At 38.4% G+C, this 18,299-nt stretch overlaps 3 protein-coding genes across 4 annotated transcripts; 2 read left to right on the forward strand and 1 right to left on the reverse strand.

Annotated features, from left to right (window-relative positions):
• The first annotated feature begins 997 nt into the window (after positions 1–997).
• Positions 998–4,179, forward strand: LOC137707567 (uncharacterized). Its single transcript, XM_068446463.1, has 3 exons — positions 998–1,049; positions 2,140–3,623; positions 3,804–4,179. Exon 2 carries the CDS (start codon positions 2,176–2,178, stop codon positions 3,601–3,603), a length of 1,428 nt encoding a protein of 475 aa, XP_068302564.1. The 5' UTR covers positions 998–1,049; positions 2,140–2,175; the 3' UTR covers positions 3,604–3,623; positions 3,804–4,179.
• Positions 4,180–5,949: 1,770 nt separating this feature from the next.
• LOC137707612 (monothiol glutaredoxin-S15, mitochondrial) lies at positions 5,950–8,696 on the forward strand. 2 transcript variants are annotated; one of them, XM_068446519.1, is made up of 7 exons: positions 5,950–6,061; positions 6,138–6,213; positions 6,856–6,990; positions 7,104–7,203; positions 7,837–7,903; positions 8,300–8,378; positions 8,472–8,696. In XM_068446519.1, the coding sequence occupies exons 2-7, from the start codon at positions 6,139–6,141 to the stop codon at positions 8,532–8,534; spliced, it is 519 nt and encodes a 172-aa protein (XP_068302620.1). In that variant the 5' UTR covers positions 5,950–6,061; position 6,138; the 3' UTR covers positions 8,535–8,696. The 2 variants fall into 2 exon arrangements, with proteins under 2 accessions (XP_068302620.1, XP_068302621.1); XM_068446520.1 differs by having other exon boundaries at positions 5,984–6,061; positions 6,129–6,213.
• A 1,048-nt stretch (positions 8,697–9,744) lies between these two features.
• Positions 9,745–16,711, reverse strand: LOC137707614 (periodic tryptophan protein 2-like). Its single transcript, XM_068446521.1, has 7 exons — positions 15,409–16,711; positions 13,756–14,007; positions 13,575–13,667; positions 12,950–13,321; positions 11,189–11,533; positions 10,435–10,662; positions 9,745–10,321 (listed from the first exon to the last, which is right to left on the reverse strand). The coding sequence occupies exons 1-7, from the start codon at positions 16,627–16,629 to the stop codon at positions 10,151–10,153; spliced, it is 2,682 nt and encodes an 893-aa protein (XP_068302622.1). The 5' UTR covers positions 16,630–16,711; the 3' UTR covers positions 9,745–10,150.
• Positions 16,712–18,299: the final 1,588 nt, after the last annotated feature.

The raw sequence follows: 18,299 nt of genomic DNA on the forward strand, positions 1-18,299 counted from the left end.
TTAAATTTGTGTTAATATAAACTGAACAACATTGACATGTGCCTATGTGATTAAAAATGATGCAGGTTAGCTTAATATAAAGTATATACTAAAGATTATGAGCTGATGGTTTTTATTTGATACTAGATTGGAAAGGAAAAAAAAAACCAAAAAAAGGGACAAGAAGTTAAAAAAAAAAAAGGGTTTACGAGTATATCTAATTGATTCTTAATTGAAGAAGAGCTCAAGTGAAGAAAACTTTATGTCTAATCATTATTTTGTTTTTTGTTTTTAATTTTTTTGTGCTAGTGATAGAGAAGAAATATCAGTGCTACAGAAAAGTTTATTCTCATTTACCCTTCTCGAGTTTCACCTCTCTATCACATTCCTTACAGATTAAGGAATTTCACACTCGATTTCGTGTAGAACTCACAGATAATTTTCAGTTTCTTGATGAAATTAAACAAGGGAGAAATTTGAAATATGAATTAATCTCGTTCCGCTTCTCATTCCAAATTAATAAACATGCGTTTAACTCAGGGTTGATAAAGTCATTCAGTATTACGGTCTCGTGGTTTTCCTCTTTGCTGAGAAGTGAGAGATCTTAGGTTCGAATATTGTGGATGGCGAATTTGATACCAAATTAGGCTGCCTATTGTATGACTTAGCTGAACTCTCCCTCCCCCTAATGTAAAAATACCGATATACTAAAAAAAAAAAAAAAAACAAACTCAGGGTTGATAAAAGAAACTCGGGTCGGGTATTTGGGAACCCGATGGTCCAGGTCCAATACATTTGAACTCAACACATAACTCCTGTGCTGCCCACCACTGGACTCAACTTTTGGGATTTTGAGACGTAACCGTTTGGACTCGTCCAATTACGATAAAGTCCAGACCAGAACAAGAACGACTGAGGGCAGTGTCGTCTTTTAACACCTGGTAGACGCCACCCGTGTCTCTCTTGCGTATATATAGAGCTAGCACGCCTCCTACTTTTCAACTTTGCTTAGAAACGCTCGCTCTCTTCTGCGGAAGTTTCCCCAGAGTCTCCAACGACATCAACCTCCGGTAAATTCCGAACCCTAAAATCCTTTACAGTTCGATACGATCTATTTCTTCGATTTATTTTTGCAGATCGTGAAATTATTTCTGGGTTTTGATTGATTTCGTTATTTTGGGTTCGAAAACTATGAAAATTTTGAATTCTTAGCGCAAAGATTGTTAATTTTTGTGGATAATTTTAGCTTTCTTAAACTTTGTGGTTTTGGGTGCTTTTGATTTGGGTTGATGGCTTCTCTGAACATGTTAGGATCGTTTGTTCATGCTGAAATGTCGAATGGGTCAACGGTGAATATTGAATATGAGCAAAGGGATTTCGGTGAGGCTTCTGGGTGTCATTTTATGATTTGGGTAGTGTTGAGTGGCTGCTATTAGGGTAAATGATGTTGCGTTTTATGTATTGATGTCGAAGATATAAGGAAAAATTGGTAATTTAATTGGAAGGCTAGGAATTGAACTAGAACTAGAAGCTAGGTTGAGTTTCTTTGGAATCTAATTATTTATGTATTTTGGCCGAGTGTGTCTATTTTCATAAATCACTAGTGGCTAAGTGGTATGGGTTGTGTGGTGGGTGGTGAGCTTCCTTGAATTGTATGTGTATATAGGCACTTAGTTTGTAGTTAAACCTAGAAATTTATTTTCAACTGACTCTGCAATGGCAGTAGCCCCGTGCACTGGGCTGCACATTTGTGCAGGTTTCTTGGAGTTTGCTAGTAATTATTTATTGGTGTTCATGATTAAGGTGTCGCTTTCTATTGTGGCGTCAAATTACAGAAAAGGAGTTGATAGATTTTCTAATATTCTTTTTACCTGACTAGGGAGTAGTAATGGTTCAGTTGTTTTGTTTGGATCAAATGGCTCCATTAGTATACTTGTGACATATCAATGATTATGATCTCTGCAATTTAAGATTGAAAATACAATCATGCACATAAGCACGCACAGATTATATCACACAAAAAAAGGCCTGTTTCGTTAAGATCTGTTAAAGTCTGGTTTTCCGAATCTGCTATGCATTTTTTTCAGTCTTTTGTAATATTTGTGATATATTTCTTTCCTACATATAATGCTTCCTAATGTTGCGTGTTGGAAAAAGTAGGTTTTAGTATTCTGTGGTGGCTTCTTAACTTCAAAAATGCCTAAAGTTAGAAGAGATAGTTCCTTGTCTCTTGATCGATCTAGGGCATCTCCTTATCCGTGCACCTCTGATGATTCTGATGCTTACAATCTGAAAAATCCTTTGGAAAGCGAAGATAACGCAAAAGAGTGGGAAGAAGCTAGGTGCCCCATCTGCATGGAACATGCACACAATGCGGTTCTTTTAAAATGTTCATCTCATGAGAAGGGCTGCAGGCCTTTCATGTGCAATACAAGCTATCGGCACTCAAATTGCTTTGACCAGTTTTGTAAATCATCTTCGCCTTGCTGCTCAACAGTTATGTTGCAGGAACTTCCTCTCACACACACCTCTCACATTGCTAGCGAGGAACAGTCATCGCCTGGGCAAAGCAGCCCCTGTGGCAGTCAATTGGATTCGAAGCCGGTTTGCCCTCTTTGTCGTGGAGAGATCTATGGGTATGTTGTTGTAGAGGCTGCTCGCCACTTCATGAATGCCAAAGTGAGGAATTGCTCTTCTGAGACATGTGACTTTAGTGGGACTTATTCAGAACTGAGGAAGCATGCTAGGTCTGAACATCCTTCTGTCCGTCCATCCGAGGTGGATCCAACTCGGCATAGTGATTGGGTAAGGTTGGAGCGTGAAAGGGACTTGGAAGATGTTCTTAGCTTGGTCCAACAAGGACCCGGAGATGAACTTCTTGATGATTCATCAGGGGATCTTAATTCCTGGATGTCGACCGTGTTCGCTGCAATGTTTCGTTCTCTTGAGGTCATGCTTGTGACTCGTTTGATGGATTCGTCAAGTGGCTCTTCAAGTGGCAGAGAGCAGCAGACGCATAACCGCAGATCAGGAAGGATATCCAGGGTTCGTTATGACAATGATACCATTCCTTCCACTAGACGGAGCAACAATTTATCAGATATTACATCTCGTCCCAGACGTCTGCGATGGCGGGCACTGAATGATGATGTGGGGACTAGCCGTTCCAGATGGGGTCGCAATTCCATGTCTGGGGAGGCTGGTGGTCATGCGCCTAGATGGGGCAACAGTTTGTTGTCAGAGCAAAATAGCCGTACCCCAAGATGGGGCAACAACTCCTTGTCAGAGGAAGCTAACCATGCCGCCAGATGGGGCAACAATCCCTTATCAGAGGAGACCAGTCGCACCTCTAGAATGGGCAACAACTCCTTAACGGAGGAGACCAGTCGTTGGCCTAGATGGAGCAACAACACCTTACCAGAAGAAACCAGTCGTGCTTCTATATGGGGCAACAACTCCTTACGTGAAGAAACCAATCGTGCTCCTAGATGGGGCAACAACTCCTTAACTGAAGAGACCAGTCGTGCTCCTAGATGGGGCAATGCTTCAGCACCTGACAATACCCCTCGTACTGGGAGGCTGCGCTGGAGAAATCAAAGATGGCCAACAAATAACAGGCGGTGACTGCGGCAGACTATTCTGAGGTCAATTTTCTCGCGCTAAAATTTAGTGTCAAGATTTTTTATGAAACTACGCTAAAACTTAGTGTCAAGATTCTGTATGTAAGTTTCATATTTCGCAGAAGTATAGTCATTTTCCAATGTTTCACGTATTTCTCATCACTCTTTCCTTTTTTTTTCCCCTTTTTCTTTTGGCGTTCTCAGATCGAACAGCCGCAGTAGCATCTTCAGATTACGTCTCTGCTCAGTTGCAGATGGAACTGCCGCAGTAGCATCTTCAGATTACGTCTCTGCTTAGTTGCGGATCGTGTCGGACTGTTTAAGAAGAAGAAGCATTGAATGAACTGCGAAAGCATGAAGTTTCATTTTGCCTGACAATGTTAAAGGGCCTCGAGAACTCTCTTTTTTTTTTTCCCTCTTGTTTGATTCATTGTTAGATTGTGTTAGCACGGTTGAGTACTATGTTAGTTATGGTTTCGGTTTATGAGGATGTTTCTGTACAGAGGGTCGCTTTATATTTCTGGTTTTTAACTTTTTCGCCAAACTTTTTTCAAATAATTTATGAAAAGAATTATTGAATCAGTTGAAGCTACTGGCAACTTTATTTTTCCTGATGGAAAGGACGACCTCTATCCTGTGTCAAATTAGCTGATTAGTTGACCTTTATCCTGTGTCAAATTTGAAACAAAAAGACTTAAACGTGACACGGTGTTAACAGTTTAGATGAGTTAGGTGGTTCAATTCAAAATCTCGATATATAACAAGAAAATCTCATTAATCTATTCGTCAAAATTTCTTAACAAACTCGATATATACTCTCAAAAGTCCTCGTAGAATTTTAAATCCTATCAAATCTATCACTTTATGTGTCTTTTTAAATCTTTCAAAATTTTAATTGACTACACCTGTTGTTGATTCTAAAAAATACAAAGCCTACGTGGCCGGCAGTGCGAGTAACTATGAGCTAACTACATCATTTTTGTGAAAGCGGGGTTCCAACTCGCAATCGAGCTCGGTCGAGCAGTAGAATAGATGTGGTGGTGGTAGTGGTGTCGACTGCAGTGCTGACTTCCGTGCTCAAGCGATTATAGTCGAGAAAGGAACACGTCTTGGCTTTGGATTCTAGAACTTGAAGACAAGGTTGCCTAGATCAGTGTAAAGTTCAGGATCTCCTTTCCTACACCAGGTTTGGCTGCCTCGATTATATTCATTAGAATATATGTGCGCTGAATTGGTATCAGGCTATACATGTACTCAAAAGAGATAAGCGTTTTAATGGCGAATGTAGTTCAGCTATCTAAGTGCCAAACTGCAAAATGCACTTGGGAGTAACCAATCATTGAACACCTCTGCTTAGCTAGGAAGCTAATGAAGTGACCTCTTTTAGTAATAAGTTAAAAACTTCTTCACCAGCTAAGACTTGGATAGATAACCAACCAACTGGAAGTAGTTTTGTTAGTCTAAACTAAAGATGCTCCCTGACCGCTTGATTCTATGGCTCCAGTGTTGTTAGTCCATGAAGATGTTGCCGGTTCTCAACATAGTGTTGTTAGTTTAAACTGAAGATGTGTTGACAGGAGAGTTAGGATAGTTAGTGTTTTTCTTAGGGTTGTGCGTAGGCGAAGGGTTTTCGCGCAGTGCGTTTTAAGTTGTTTTTTGAGTTGAAGTGACTTTAATATTGCAGATCATTTTCTATTTATAGGTGAGGTATGTGCGATAAACAAGCCTGCCAAGGCAGAGTCCTGATGGGACTGTATTTGCTCGACATCTGCTTCAGTATTCCCCTTATCCTTTAATGGCCAAAACTTCATCTTCAACCAGTCTCAACCTCTTTCATTCCAACTAGGACTCATGAATCTAGTCTCATTATGAGATTCATTCATCTTTATCCAATTGAGCAAGCATTCTGACCCTTGGGATAATTCATATTTATCCAAGTTCCAATTTGATCTCTTGCATTCTCATTTCGTATAGGACATGACCGAGCCAACCACACTTGGTTTCTTCACAATCCTTCCTTCATAAGGACTCGGTCGAACTGATCCTCTTCATGGGGCTAAAAGCCCATTGGGTTGAAGGACACACAATAGCCCGAGATCAGTGGTCTTCCGGTCAGCCCATCTTTGCCCAAACTCTTGTTTCATGCCTAAAAACACTCGCTAAGTGAATTTTACAAAATTTTGAGTCATAAGGAAAATTCAAAATTGACATTCATCATAAATTTCAAGGGTAAATTGAAATAAGTAAAATTCAAGGCAGGAATTAGAATGTGTAACAAAATGGACCAAAAATATACCAATAAAAAAGAAGGAAACTCGATTCATATAGACCGACACACGTTGCAGAAACCTTCACTACACTCGAGAAAAACGCATCGTTTCACCAGGTTCCCTCTTCCTTCTCAGCTCAGCTCCTCAGCCTCCTTCCACGGCGGTTCCACCTCTCTCCTCCTCTTCTTCCAGGTAAATCGATCAAATTCCCGACTTTCCTTCGTTTTCCGACTAACCAAACACGATTTCATGTTTTTAGGGTTCGCAGCATGGCTAGGTCTCTTTCGAATTTGCTCTTCAAGGGGCTTTCGTTTTCCGGCTCGGCTGCTCGTCCTGCCACAATTGTAAGACTTTTCCGGGTTTTCCACATTTGGGTACTAGTAGTTATTGCGGGGGGAACTGATTTCCGCACACCCATTTCTCCTCGTCCACGTTCACATCTGTTTGTTGTTTCTCTTTCGATTTCTTCAATTCGAAGGCGAGAAATAAGAGTGTGTACAAGGAGAAAAAGGAGGTGTAGAAATCACTAGTAGTAGTAGTGAAACGAAAGTGCGTAACTCAAAGAGTGTTGAGACTGAGAGTTTTGTTTTGGATTAAATACTGTTTTATATATGATTTTAAGAAGAAAAAAAATACTGTTGTATTTTGATATTACCTGTCTGTGATTGGAAATATGTTTCGGTACAGAGTTAATTGGATTATCTATGTTCGAACATAACATGAACCCTAAACCCTGAACCCTGTTTGTCATATGGATTGAGATTTTGATCACATGATATATATTATATAGTCTGGCAAGAAACATTAATCTTTATTCCGCATGCTTTATGTTTGTCTTTTCAACCGCACCATGTATAGGAGTGTGCACGCAACTACGTGCAGTGTATATGTTACAACAACATGTTAATCCACGCCATGTTTTCAATTTGGATTCATTATACTTCATACTTAATAATGATAACTTTGAATGGTTTCTTTGGTGTTAGGCTCCTGCATCCTTTTATCTTAGTGGCTTGAGATACAACACCAGTGTGCCAAAGGAGCCCGACACACACGATGATTTTAAACCAACTAATAAGCTTGAGAGTTCTGACCTTAGCTTGAAGGACCTTGTTGAAAAGGTAGACATATGCCAAACAAATCTTCTTAATATAATCTTTTTTTTTCCCTTTGTCATCTGGATGAAGGTTTATTGTTCCTTATGTTCAATGATTCTGATATGTTTCTGGCGTAGGATGTCAAGGACAACCCTGTAATGCTTTACATGAAAGGAGTGCCTGAAGTTCCTCAATGTGGATTCAGCTCACTTGCTGTAAGAGTATTGAAACTATATGGTAAGTGCCAAGTCGTTCACCACTCCAACTTTCATTCATGGCTTTCTAAAGTTCATTTAGCAACCAAATCTATCTACATATGAACGGAAATAACTGAAATGAAAGCAAAGTGGTGCTCACTATGTTCATGATTGTTCATAAGTTCCATCAAAGTGAGACGCCTCTAGCTAAAGATGGATATAAATAGCTCACTAATGTTGAACAAATACATAGAGGTGCATTTAATACTTCCTGCATAAAGAGTCAGTTTCTTACAAATACGTGATGCACCTAATCAACTAGAAATTTCAACAATGGCTAAAACATAGTCACGCATTTATTGTTCATAAAGTAATCCAGAATGAAGTAGAGTACTGTTTCGGTGCAGTGATTGATTGATTGAATTAATTTTCTTTTCAAGTTTACTTATTGCATGAAGTATGTTGAGTGAAGCTCTTCTGATTTGTTTTACTTTTCAAGTCTTTTGGAAATTTAATTCAATAGGTAGTCCAACAAGAAATTATGAAATAACTGGTTCTCTGTTACCGAGTGTAGCTTGAGGTTATGAACAAACATGACTATAACAAAGTTACTTTCGCGTGTTTTTATGTATTGCTGCTAATTATTTTTTTATGATAATTGTGAACTTTGCAGAAGTTCCTTTGGCTTCTAGAAATATCGTGGAAGACCCTGAACTGAAAAGTGCTGTAAAAGCCTTTAGGTGAGTTGATTCTTTGTCGTTAGTTTTTAAAGGTTTCCCACTCTGGTTTTAGTTTATATAATTTTGCCTTTCCAAATTTGCTAGCACAGCTTATTAACGAAAGTGGTAAGCAAATCTTTTCTTTTTTGGTGAAGTACATAGTACTATTTATTAAGAAATTGTGGTTGAATGAAGAATATGATTGTCACGAATTGTGATTGAATTATAGAACTCATTGTTTTTGTTGGAAGTTAAAACCTGTCACGCTTTTCAGTAATGATCGTGCAAACCTGAAACGAAAACTACTTCAAATTTTGTTCATTATACAGAGGCAGGACCGTCGATTATGCTAAACTAAGGCATTTTGGCCTTTTTGATTTGGAGTTGATTTCTTAACTTCCTTTTTTCCCTATGAAGCCACTGGCCGACGTTTCCTCAGATATTCATCAAGGGAGAGTTTGTCGGAGGGTCAGATATTATTCTCAATATGCATCAGGTTAGTCCTTATAAATTCGATCAGTTACTGTATTTTTTGTTATATATTCAAGGCAACGCATTTGCTGTAAGAATGTTGTCTTTTCGTTTGTAGAGTGGTGAATTGAAGGAAAAGCTTAAGGACATCTCAGGCAGTCAGGAGAAGAAATCTGAATAAGTTGTTGAATTTGGGCTGTGGAGTGCAGAGTAACACATTTCTTCCATGTTTTTCTTTTGTTGCTGAAAGATGACAAATATGTGGGATTATGTATCACTGGAGTTAATAAACCTAATTTTATCATATCAAGAGTAATAAAATCTCGCTTATTTATTTATCTCATTTCGTCCTTGTGCAATATATCTAGTTTTCATGTGAGATTGGGTTTGAGTTGGTTGTTCTGGTGCGATGGGATTGGATTGATAACTCGTATTTAAGGAACGTTGATGGAAGAAATTTTGTCCGACTTGAAGGAAAATTTTTTAAATCCACAAAAAAAAAAATATTACGTCGGATTTCTTATAATTCCCGAATATGAAAAATCATTCACCCTTACCTTTACACGGCTCTTGAATTGTACGAGTTAATCAATCCATCAAATCCTCGAAAGTAGAAACTGAACTGAGTCCTAAGATATGTAGATTTGAATTTGAAGTGAGGAAAACCGGAATTAAACTATAGAACAAAACAATTCAATTAAAAATGGGTTGCTTGAAAAAATGATTGATAGCCCCAGCAACATCTCCAATTTACCACCCCCCCTCTGAGACCCAAGTAAAAATGATTTCTTTGCACCTATTTTCTACAGTGGTGGGTTCAGGATTGTAATTTTAACGGATTCTAATGTAAAATATTCAAGTTTTATTTAGCTGAAAACTGTGCTTAGTGAGCAAATTTTTTTTAGTGGGGAAATTTGTCAAGCACTTGGTGCGCCTATCGTCTCCATTTCTGTTTATGTCTACAAATCTAAAGCAATTTGCTGAGTGATGTCGAGATCTCATGCCTAGCGTTGTCGACACATCCTGCCAAATATTACTGAGACTACTACAAGACATTTCATCAAAACACTTGATGGGCACAAAACGATCCCGTATTAGACATTCAGAAAGTCCTCGAAGAACCTTTACATGTATTTTTCCGGGCCTTCAAAGGGTCCCTAGACCGCCTCTTGTGGATCTGCCCATACCTAGACACCTTTGTTTATTTCCCTCCCTTGAAATAAGATGCAAGTCAACGACTTGCAACCAAAGAAATGCTTTGTAATAAGCATCAAGAAAAAAAATAAATTGAAATATTCATGTTCCAACTGCTTTTTCTGATCCAATCCATCAAGACCAATCATCATTCCAAACTCCACACAGACAAAAGCAGACCAAAAGCAGACTGGGGAAAAAGGAAAACTTCAAGACATACATTTCCCGAGGACCAATTCTCTTTGTCAATATAGTACAGAAAAACTGCAGATCGGCATCAGATCATACGATGAATGCCAATTAGCGACGGACAATGTTTCAAGACAAATCTACTTTTTAACTACCACAGAGACAACATTAACTGATGCTGCAAATACATACGCCTGCAATGACTGCAATACTTTACTGCACGGATGATGTTTTAAGCAACAAACTGCAGTTCTTGTCACGAGCCTCAATTTCACAGCTCAAGTATTTTCCAACATGTCAATAGAGCGACAAGGGTTCCCAAAACCAAGCAAGTTGATTTCACACATTGCAATGAAAACAGTAATCTTTTACCTGAAAATTTTGTTGAGGTGTGCAGCAGCGTTGCCATACTTTTCATTTCCCTGAGCTTGCTGAACATAAATATCGAAGCATATATTCGTTGGAAGAACATGTCTCCTTCAAATCCTGATGTGTTCTTGTTATTGCCTTCTGTAGGGATTTTAAAGCAGGAAGCAGCTTTCGAAAGTTTTGTTGAATAGAGTTACCATGAACCTTGCAGAGCTCCTGCAAGACAAAACAAACACAAGCCCTCAGTGCGGTCCTGATATGAAAACAATCCTGCTGTAAGAGGTATACAGCATCTGGACTGAGCAGAAACGTAAGTCAATAGAAGTTACCTGACACCACTGAAGAATGAACTCCACATGCGGGCAACTTTCCAAAAGATCTGCTAATGCCTCGATTAACCTTTGCAAATATCTGTAAGGAATTGATGAGACGACAGCAGGGATGTCTGTCGGACTAACTTTGAAAATACACTTTTTAATCAGACTGTCTTCATTTAATCTGAGACTGAGGATTAAAGCCTTGCTCAATTTATCTTCATTGAGTGCAGCATCAACAGCCTGCAGAACAATGTGATCAGAAAACAAATGAAAAGAAAACAAAATTGAAGGTAGAAATCTACAAAAACTAAGAAAATTAGTGCAATTTTAACGAAGGGTCTCACTATTTAAAATAAAATTCTCGCAAGCCTTCCAATTATGAATTCTTTAAATCTCCATTATAAACCTTCGATAAAATAACATTCAAGGACTGGTTAAAACACAAATCTCTTTCCCCTCCGCATCCACTCTCCCTGCCACCGTCATCCAGCTGCTCTCCTCCCACCTTTGGAACGGAGGTACCTTTGTTCTAGGTGCCCATGGTACCTCCTCTAGGTTTCAAAGGTGGACAGTCTACCTAGTTTTTCTTTAATTAAGTTTATGTTTTTATCAGACAAATATTGATGTTCATAGAAAATTGAATTTAATTAGAGCAATTGTAGTATTATGGTGGCATACTGAGTTTTAAAGAAACAACATTTTGAAAATGTTTAATGGTAATCTAAGTAGAGGGATGTTCAGAATATTTCAAAGTTTCACCACGTACCTCAGGTGTGACATCCATGTCAAGATCAGTTGGGTCAAAGATAAAAGAATCATCAATAGAATAAACTAGAACTCCCTCTGTTGTTGCAGCTGAGAAGCTCCGACCAGTGGGGGCAATTCTCAAGCATTTTGTTCTAACAACCGGCCTTCCACGGTTAGGCATGGATCCTGGTAAATCATAACCCAACTTTCCCCGGGTTTGTTTGTCAACACCTTCTTCTATATCACTGTTATCATCGTCAATTAAATCCAGTGGTCCAGCATCTGTCATATTCTTTGAGTTTAAGAAGTCAAGAACTCCATCCAAAGATAGATTGTGAGTTATTTGAAACCTCCGCAGCAACACCTGTGAAAATAAATCCACTAAATCAATAGACCTAAGAACTTTGAAGTTTAAACATAATGAAGAAATGGAGTTCCTCTATAAGCTAGATTCAGAGAAATACCATGGTACTGAGTGAGGCAGAAGGAGATGTACCCAATCACCTATACATGTACAATATAGACAAGGACAATTCTATACATCCTAACTTCTCTTTTCCCAACTTATAGAGCATTCTCACACTGGATTAAAATACATTGTTGTATTACCAATCCAATGATATATTTCTCGCACAGGAAGGGAACAAAAAAGCATTAGGACAAAAAAGTTGGGGTATTTTCTAAAGAATAGGTTTAGATAATTGATGTAGAAACAAGCGGATTGTAACAGGTTTAAGGCCAAAAACATTCTACCCAAGAGCATATGCATACAAGACGGCAAAAGAAAGAATCAATATAAAAGTTACACAAGCTGCTTTTTTATATCAAAATATACAACAAGCTGCTTAAGTTCATTCAAAACTCGAAGGCATTGGGTATTCAGATAACCATGGAAGTTGCACAGCCCCAATCAAAGTCCTCGTTAAATGTTTTATGTTCTGATTATGCGGCGACTTGGAGAAATCTTAATTCATTGGGACCTGGCCAAGAGGTGGAAAGTTGTACAGCTCTTATAAAAAACCTCATCACATATTTGACTTTATCTTCTGAATATGCAACTCGTACATATTCAACAGATCTGTTCCAAATTTGGAGAATATGTATGTTACCTCACTTTTCACTACTTTTCCTGTATATTAAGCATGTGGTTCAAAGCCTTAAAAGCTGCCTACGAACACTCTCTAGATCTATCCCTCTAACTATCTGAAGTTCGAAATATTGGTGTTTGCAACAGGCCTAATAAACTCTAGAGTGTATTTTCCATTAAGCCACTTCAGACACCGATTTTTAATCTATTAACCAATAACCAATGGGACCCAAAGATGGAATGAAAGAAGATTAGGAAGAAAGCATAGATCAAAGGTAATTAGAAACAGACACATTTGAAACCCTGCCAGAAATCATGGGAAGTCTTACATCTGTGTGGCTGAAAAGGTAAATGATGGGGGCAAAAGAAAAAGGATAACAAATGACATACAAGCTTTCTATATATCGCAGTGGTTGGCTAAAGTTGCAATAAATCAAAGTACAGAACATGTCTCATGTAAGAATGTGTAAAAGCTTATGACCCAATGGTTAATGAAAATATAGCTCATGTGTTTCTGAGCAGTTTCTTCAAAGCATGAAAGAGATGCAAGAGACGTATGTGCATAACTGCATATAGTTCAATGTTTAAGGTCTTGATGTTCCAGCCAGAAAACAAAACAGTAACAAGAATGTGAAAAAATTGAAGTTTGAGAAACATCATTGAGTGTGGATCATGCTGCGGTAAGAAACTAACCTGATCAGCAACATCATACATGCAGATGTATTTGCTACTTCCTCCAGCTAATATGTAACTCCCATCAGCTGAATAACATAAGGTTGTGAAGAACTTTCCTGAGCTTGAGTTGGCAGCTGATCTACGATCTGTCATAAGACGACCTCCAGAAATATCCCTACGGCCCTCAATGGTATACATTAATAAACCATCAATCGGGTCCCAGAAATGAATTTGACCGTCTAATGTGCTGCTAGCCAACTGCTTTCCATCTGGACGGTAAACCAATGTAAGAACATCATGTGTATGAGTGAATGTTTCAACGGCACCTTTTCCATCAAAAACATCCCACAACCGAACTGTTCTGTCCCATGATGATGAAGCTAAAATTGCCTGCATGTGGGAGAAAAAACATCTCATCAAGCTCCAAAAGCTATCAACGTTAAACCTTGTAAATAAACTCTTGGTTGCATGAGAATATAAAAACAACATACATAAAGAAAACAACTTAAATCAGAACCACCTCTATAAAAGTAAATGCATCTGCAACAGCCAGAATGAGCATTATAGAAGCATATGCATTTATAATAAACCAACAGAACAATTATACCAGCAGAACAATCAAATATAATATAAGTAAACTCACATTTGTAGGAGAAAACATCAAACCGTGAACAGGACCTTCATGGCCGCTTAGAATATCCAACAGACGGCCTGTCTTCATTGACCAAACAAAGATCTAGTGTACATAACATTAAGAAAAGTCAGGAAACAGGAACTAAAATGAAGCATCAAGTCAAAAAGCTATGATCAAAGGGGCAAAATACCTCAAAGGAATCAAGGGTTCCAGCACAAATCACTTCACCACTCTGATCTGCTGCCAGTGAAACAAATTGCCTAGTTTCAGGGGTGGTAAATGTTCTAAAATTTCGATAACGGTACAAATCCCATGCACGAACAGTCCCGTCCAGAGAGGCACTTAGGAGACTATGGCTGTTAGCCATAAAGTGGAGTGCGGTGATTGCATTAGTGTGCTCAGAGAATGTTATAAAGCAGAAACCTGATGAAACAGTCCAGACCTGCACAAGAAGAAGAGTAAACTCTCTGGGTATGATAGTCCACAATTGCATTTTGTACGAAATATTAATAATCCACACATTGGCAAGTTGATGTAATTATGAAAGTGCAAATAGAAAATGGGTGTGGTAATGCAACAATACATCACAAACCCACCAAACAGTCATGCATTATTAAACCAACTAGACAATTCTATAGTACATATATCACCAATGATCATCTGATCTAGTGGCACCCAATCTCCACTTTCTTGGAGAATACCCTGAGATAAAATCTCATGGACAGCAATTGTTGACTATAAACAAATCATTCGTTATGAGAATCATAAGACAACAATACATCACAAACCCACCAAACTGTCATGCGGTTTTAAATTCACTAGACAAATCTATAGTACATATATCCAAGGTACTAAAAGATGCTAGGCACTAGTTGGGCGGTGGGCTAGGGCCTAGCGCCTAGGTGATTAGGAGGGGGCCCAAGCAGACTACTCGGATTTAAGTAAATTTATTATATATTGTATAAATAAGAGCCTATTATACTTAAAAAAAAAAAAAAAAAAACATACATAATTAAATTGGGATACGTATATTGAAAAATAAAATTACATATAAATTATAAAGTACGAAACATATTGAAAACATGGGGAATAAGCATATAATGAGTGTTCATCCAAGTATTCAACTAGTCTCTTACATTTTATTAAAAAATTAAAATACAAAATGAAAGTTATCGATTTTCTGTCTAAGTAAGAGTCACGACCTAGGGTGTCTAGGCAGGTTTAGGCAGTCTAGGCGGGCTAGGTGGACGCGTAAGCGGGTTTAGGCGCACTTTCTTAACTTTCAAATGCCTAGGGACTAATTGGGGGGGTAGCCAGCCGCCTAGCGCCTAGGCGGGGATTTTTAGACCAGTGCATATATCACCAATGATCATCTGATCTAGTGGCACCCAATCTCCACTTTCTTGGAGAATTTCCTGAGATAAAATCTCATGGATAACAATTGTTGACTATAAAAAAACCATTCTTTTGGGAATCATAAGACAAGAATAAGGTAATGCAAAGTCATCGTAACATACAAGTACAATGGACCTACAGTACAAAAGAATTCTAAGTCGCACCTTTCAGTCAGTTATGAAACGAGTCATCATTTATTAAAGGCAACCCATGCCACAACCGAAACAAATGGATTAAATAAAAAAGGTTAGTATTACACTGAAGAAAAACCCACAAAAGTAGAGACAATATATGAATCTGCAGATAACAGCCAACAAGTTACTAATCCTCATTCTTCAATCATAACAGCTTAAACATAGAGCTAAGATGCTTGAACAAAAATGCTGCATGGAACTACACAAGCAAAGTCCTCTAAATAAAAAGCTTCCCATTCTAAAAACTACTTTACCTTGACTTTGTTATCATCTGCTCCAGTGGCTAACAGTTGCGAATCTGGTGAATAAGCAAGACAATTCACATCGAAGTAATGCCCCTGCTGCTTCAATATATAACTCTCTGACTTCCACTCCCACACAAGCAACTGTCCAAGTTTCGCACACCCAAATGTCAGCCAATTTCCAAGTTCATTAAAAACTGCGGTGGTAATTTTCTCTCTTGATATTGACAACAAGTGCAAGCAAACAAAATCAGGCATTTGATATAACCCAAATACACCATTTGAGAACCCAACAACCAACATATTAAGGCCCCTATGATAATCACATGCTGTCAACTTCGCCTGGGACTGCAAAAAATTGTTCTTCCCCAACAACTCCCATTTCCTGTTTCGCAAATACCCACCTTCTTCATCCAAGTCACCTTCTCTGCCCTCATAACCCTTTCTCTTCTTCAAATCACCACTTCCAAAACCTTCAACTTCACCGTCACCATCCCTATCTGGTGTACCTGGTGAGGGTGGCTCTTTAACATCCATTCCATCAGATTCACCTTCATTGTCACTCAAACCCCAACTAAACACATAACAATCGCGGGTAACTGTATAAACATTGCATACCTTATTCGTGTTCTTATCAATTCCAAAAAACACACCCACAACTGTATCTCTATGACCCAAAAACATAAATGGCTTCCTTTTAACCCCGCCTGATTTCAATTTTTTCATACAAAACAACCTAGCAGTCAAATCTTTCGACCCGATAAGCAAATAATTCGAGTCCGGGCTCCAATCCAATGCCACAACCTTATCATCACAATCAGCAAAAGTCCTAACCAATTCAAACGGAAAAAACTCTTTCTTGAAACCAGGAGAGCGCCAAATTTGAACCAACTTACCCGTGGCGACCGCGATAAACGCCCCATTGGGACTGAATTCGATGGCATTGACGGCTTTTTTGAAGGACATGCGGTGAAGCACCACGCGCTGGCGGAGGTTGATGAAGAGGCATCGGCGATTGTCGTCGACTGTGAGGAGAAAGACGCCGTCAGGCGAGGCGGCGATTCGGGAGATGTTGGAGGAAGATTGGACGGGTAGGGTTATGGATTGAGATTTGATGAGGTCGGTGACGGAGACTCTGTTACCGACCGGTGAGATTAGCTCGGTGTTGTTGGTGATTACGGCGTTGCCTCCTCGGTACGGAGCTCCAAGGAGGTTCTGGAACCTGTAGTTCATAACTTTTCACAGATTGAGTTGCCAAGAAAAGCGCAGGACTGAAGAAGCAGAATTTTCTCGGCAACCAAACAGAGGGTGAAGAACGTTGAGAGATTTTAGTTACCACAGCTAAAGGTTTAGCTAGGGTTTAAGCGAAGATAAATTTACACTTTGGGTCCCGTCTTTCAGGTCATTTGTCATTTTGCCCTCTTAAAAATTCAGTTTTAACAAATGGGTCATGGTACAAGGTTCTTTTTGGGGACTTTGACAATACAAGGGGGCTTTATTGAATTAACATATTACCAGAGTGGGGGGAGAGGGGGGACTATTGGCTGACCCGAAAGAAATGGGGTAGTTCGGTTCCTTCAGTTCGATCTTTTGATTGAAATTTGCAATTTGTATTTCGATTCGGTTTTTCTCTTTTTTTAAATTTTTTTTTCTTTTTCCTTTTAACATACAAAATGAAGAAGAGATAAGGCCTTCAGCATATTTAGACATAAAGTTTTTTTTTTGTCAAAATATTTAGACATAAAGTTGGTTTGCCTAGTCTTAGATTAAAATTAGACATTTGGTGACATGGAATTGGGCTTGAAATATGAAAACCAAACATAAATAAATAAATAAAATATTAATTCATATCTCATTCGGTGCGGTTTGGTTTGGTTTTTGAACCAAACACTGAAACCGAACAATAATTTTTTTGTTTAGTTCGGTTTTTTTATTTTTTTTTTATTTTTTATTTTTATCCAATTCGATTTTCAATCAATTTGATTCTTTTAGTTTTGGTTCAACATTTGATATGATTTTTTCGATTTTTGGAGCCCATCCCTAGAATCAAATAAACGTGTCTCTCACCCATGCAGGGGCACCTCAATCCATTTTAGGGCATGTGATGTAGATATAGTTTGATAATATTGCGTTTATAAACTTGAAACATACAAATGATTGATGTGTTACATCAATGGGATGAGGTTAAAAGTCCATGACTAGACTTTTGAGGTAACTGTATTCGGATCAGCCTTATTCTGACCCTGGAAAATCATGGTTCCACAATGGTGACATGGAATTGGGCTTGAAAAATGAACACCAAACATAAATAAAATATTAATTTATATCTCGTTCGGTTCGGTTCACTTTGATTTTTTGAACCACCAAAATTGAAACCGAACCAATAATTGTTTGTTCAATTTGTTTTTTTTTAATTTTTTTGGTTTTCAATTTGATTTTCAATTTATTCGATTTGTTTTCAATACGGTCCGATTTATTCTATTTCAATTTTTGGAGCCCACCCCTAAAATCAATAAATACATATCGCACCCATTTAGGGGCACCTCATCCATTTTAGGGCATTTTGTGGACTTTATTGAATTAACATATTACTAGGGGGAGGGGGCTTTATTGAATTAACATACTACCAGAGGGCGCCTGGGGGAGGGGGGGGGTGGAGAGAGAGGGGGCTTTATTGAATTAACATATTACCAAGAGGGGGGAGCTTTATTGAATTAACATATTACCAGGGGAGGAGAGGTGGGGTAGTTCGATTTCTTCGGTTTGATCTTTTGATTGAAATATGCAATTTGTATTTCGGTTAGGTTTTTATTTTTTTTTAAATTCTTTTTCTTTTTCTTTTTAACATACAAGATGAAGAAAAAAGATAGAGAATAAGTGTCACATCCCGGCCCGGGGCGGAT

Source organism: Pyrus communis, chromosome 11 (assembly GCF_963583255.1).
Source record: "Pyrus communis chromosome 11, drPyrComm1.1, whole genome shotgun sequence".
Taxonomy (NCBI): Eukaryota; Viridiplantae; Streptophyta; class Magnoliopsida; order Rosales; family Rosaceae; genus Pyrus; species Pyrus communis.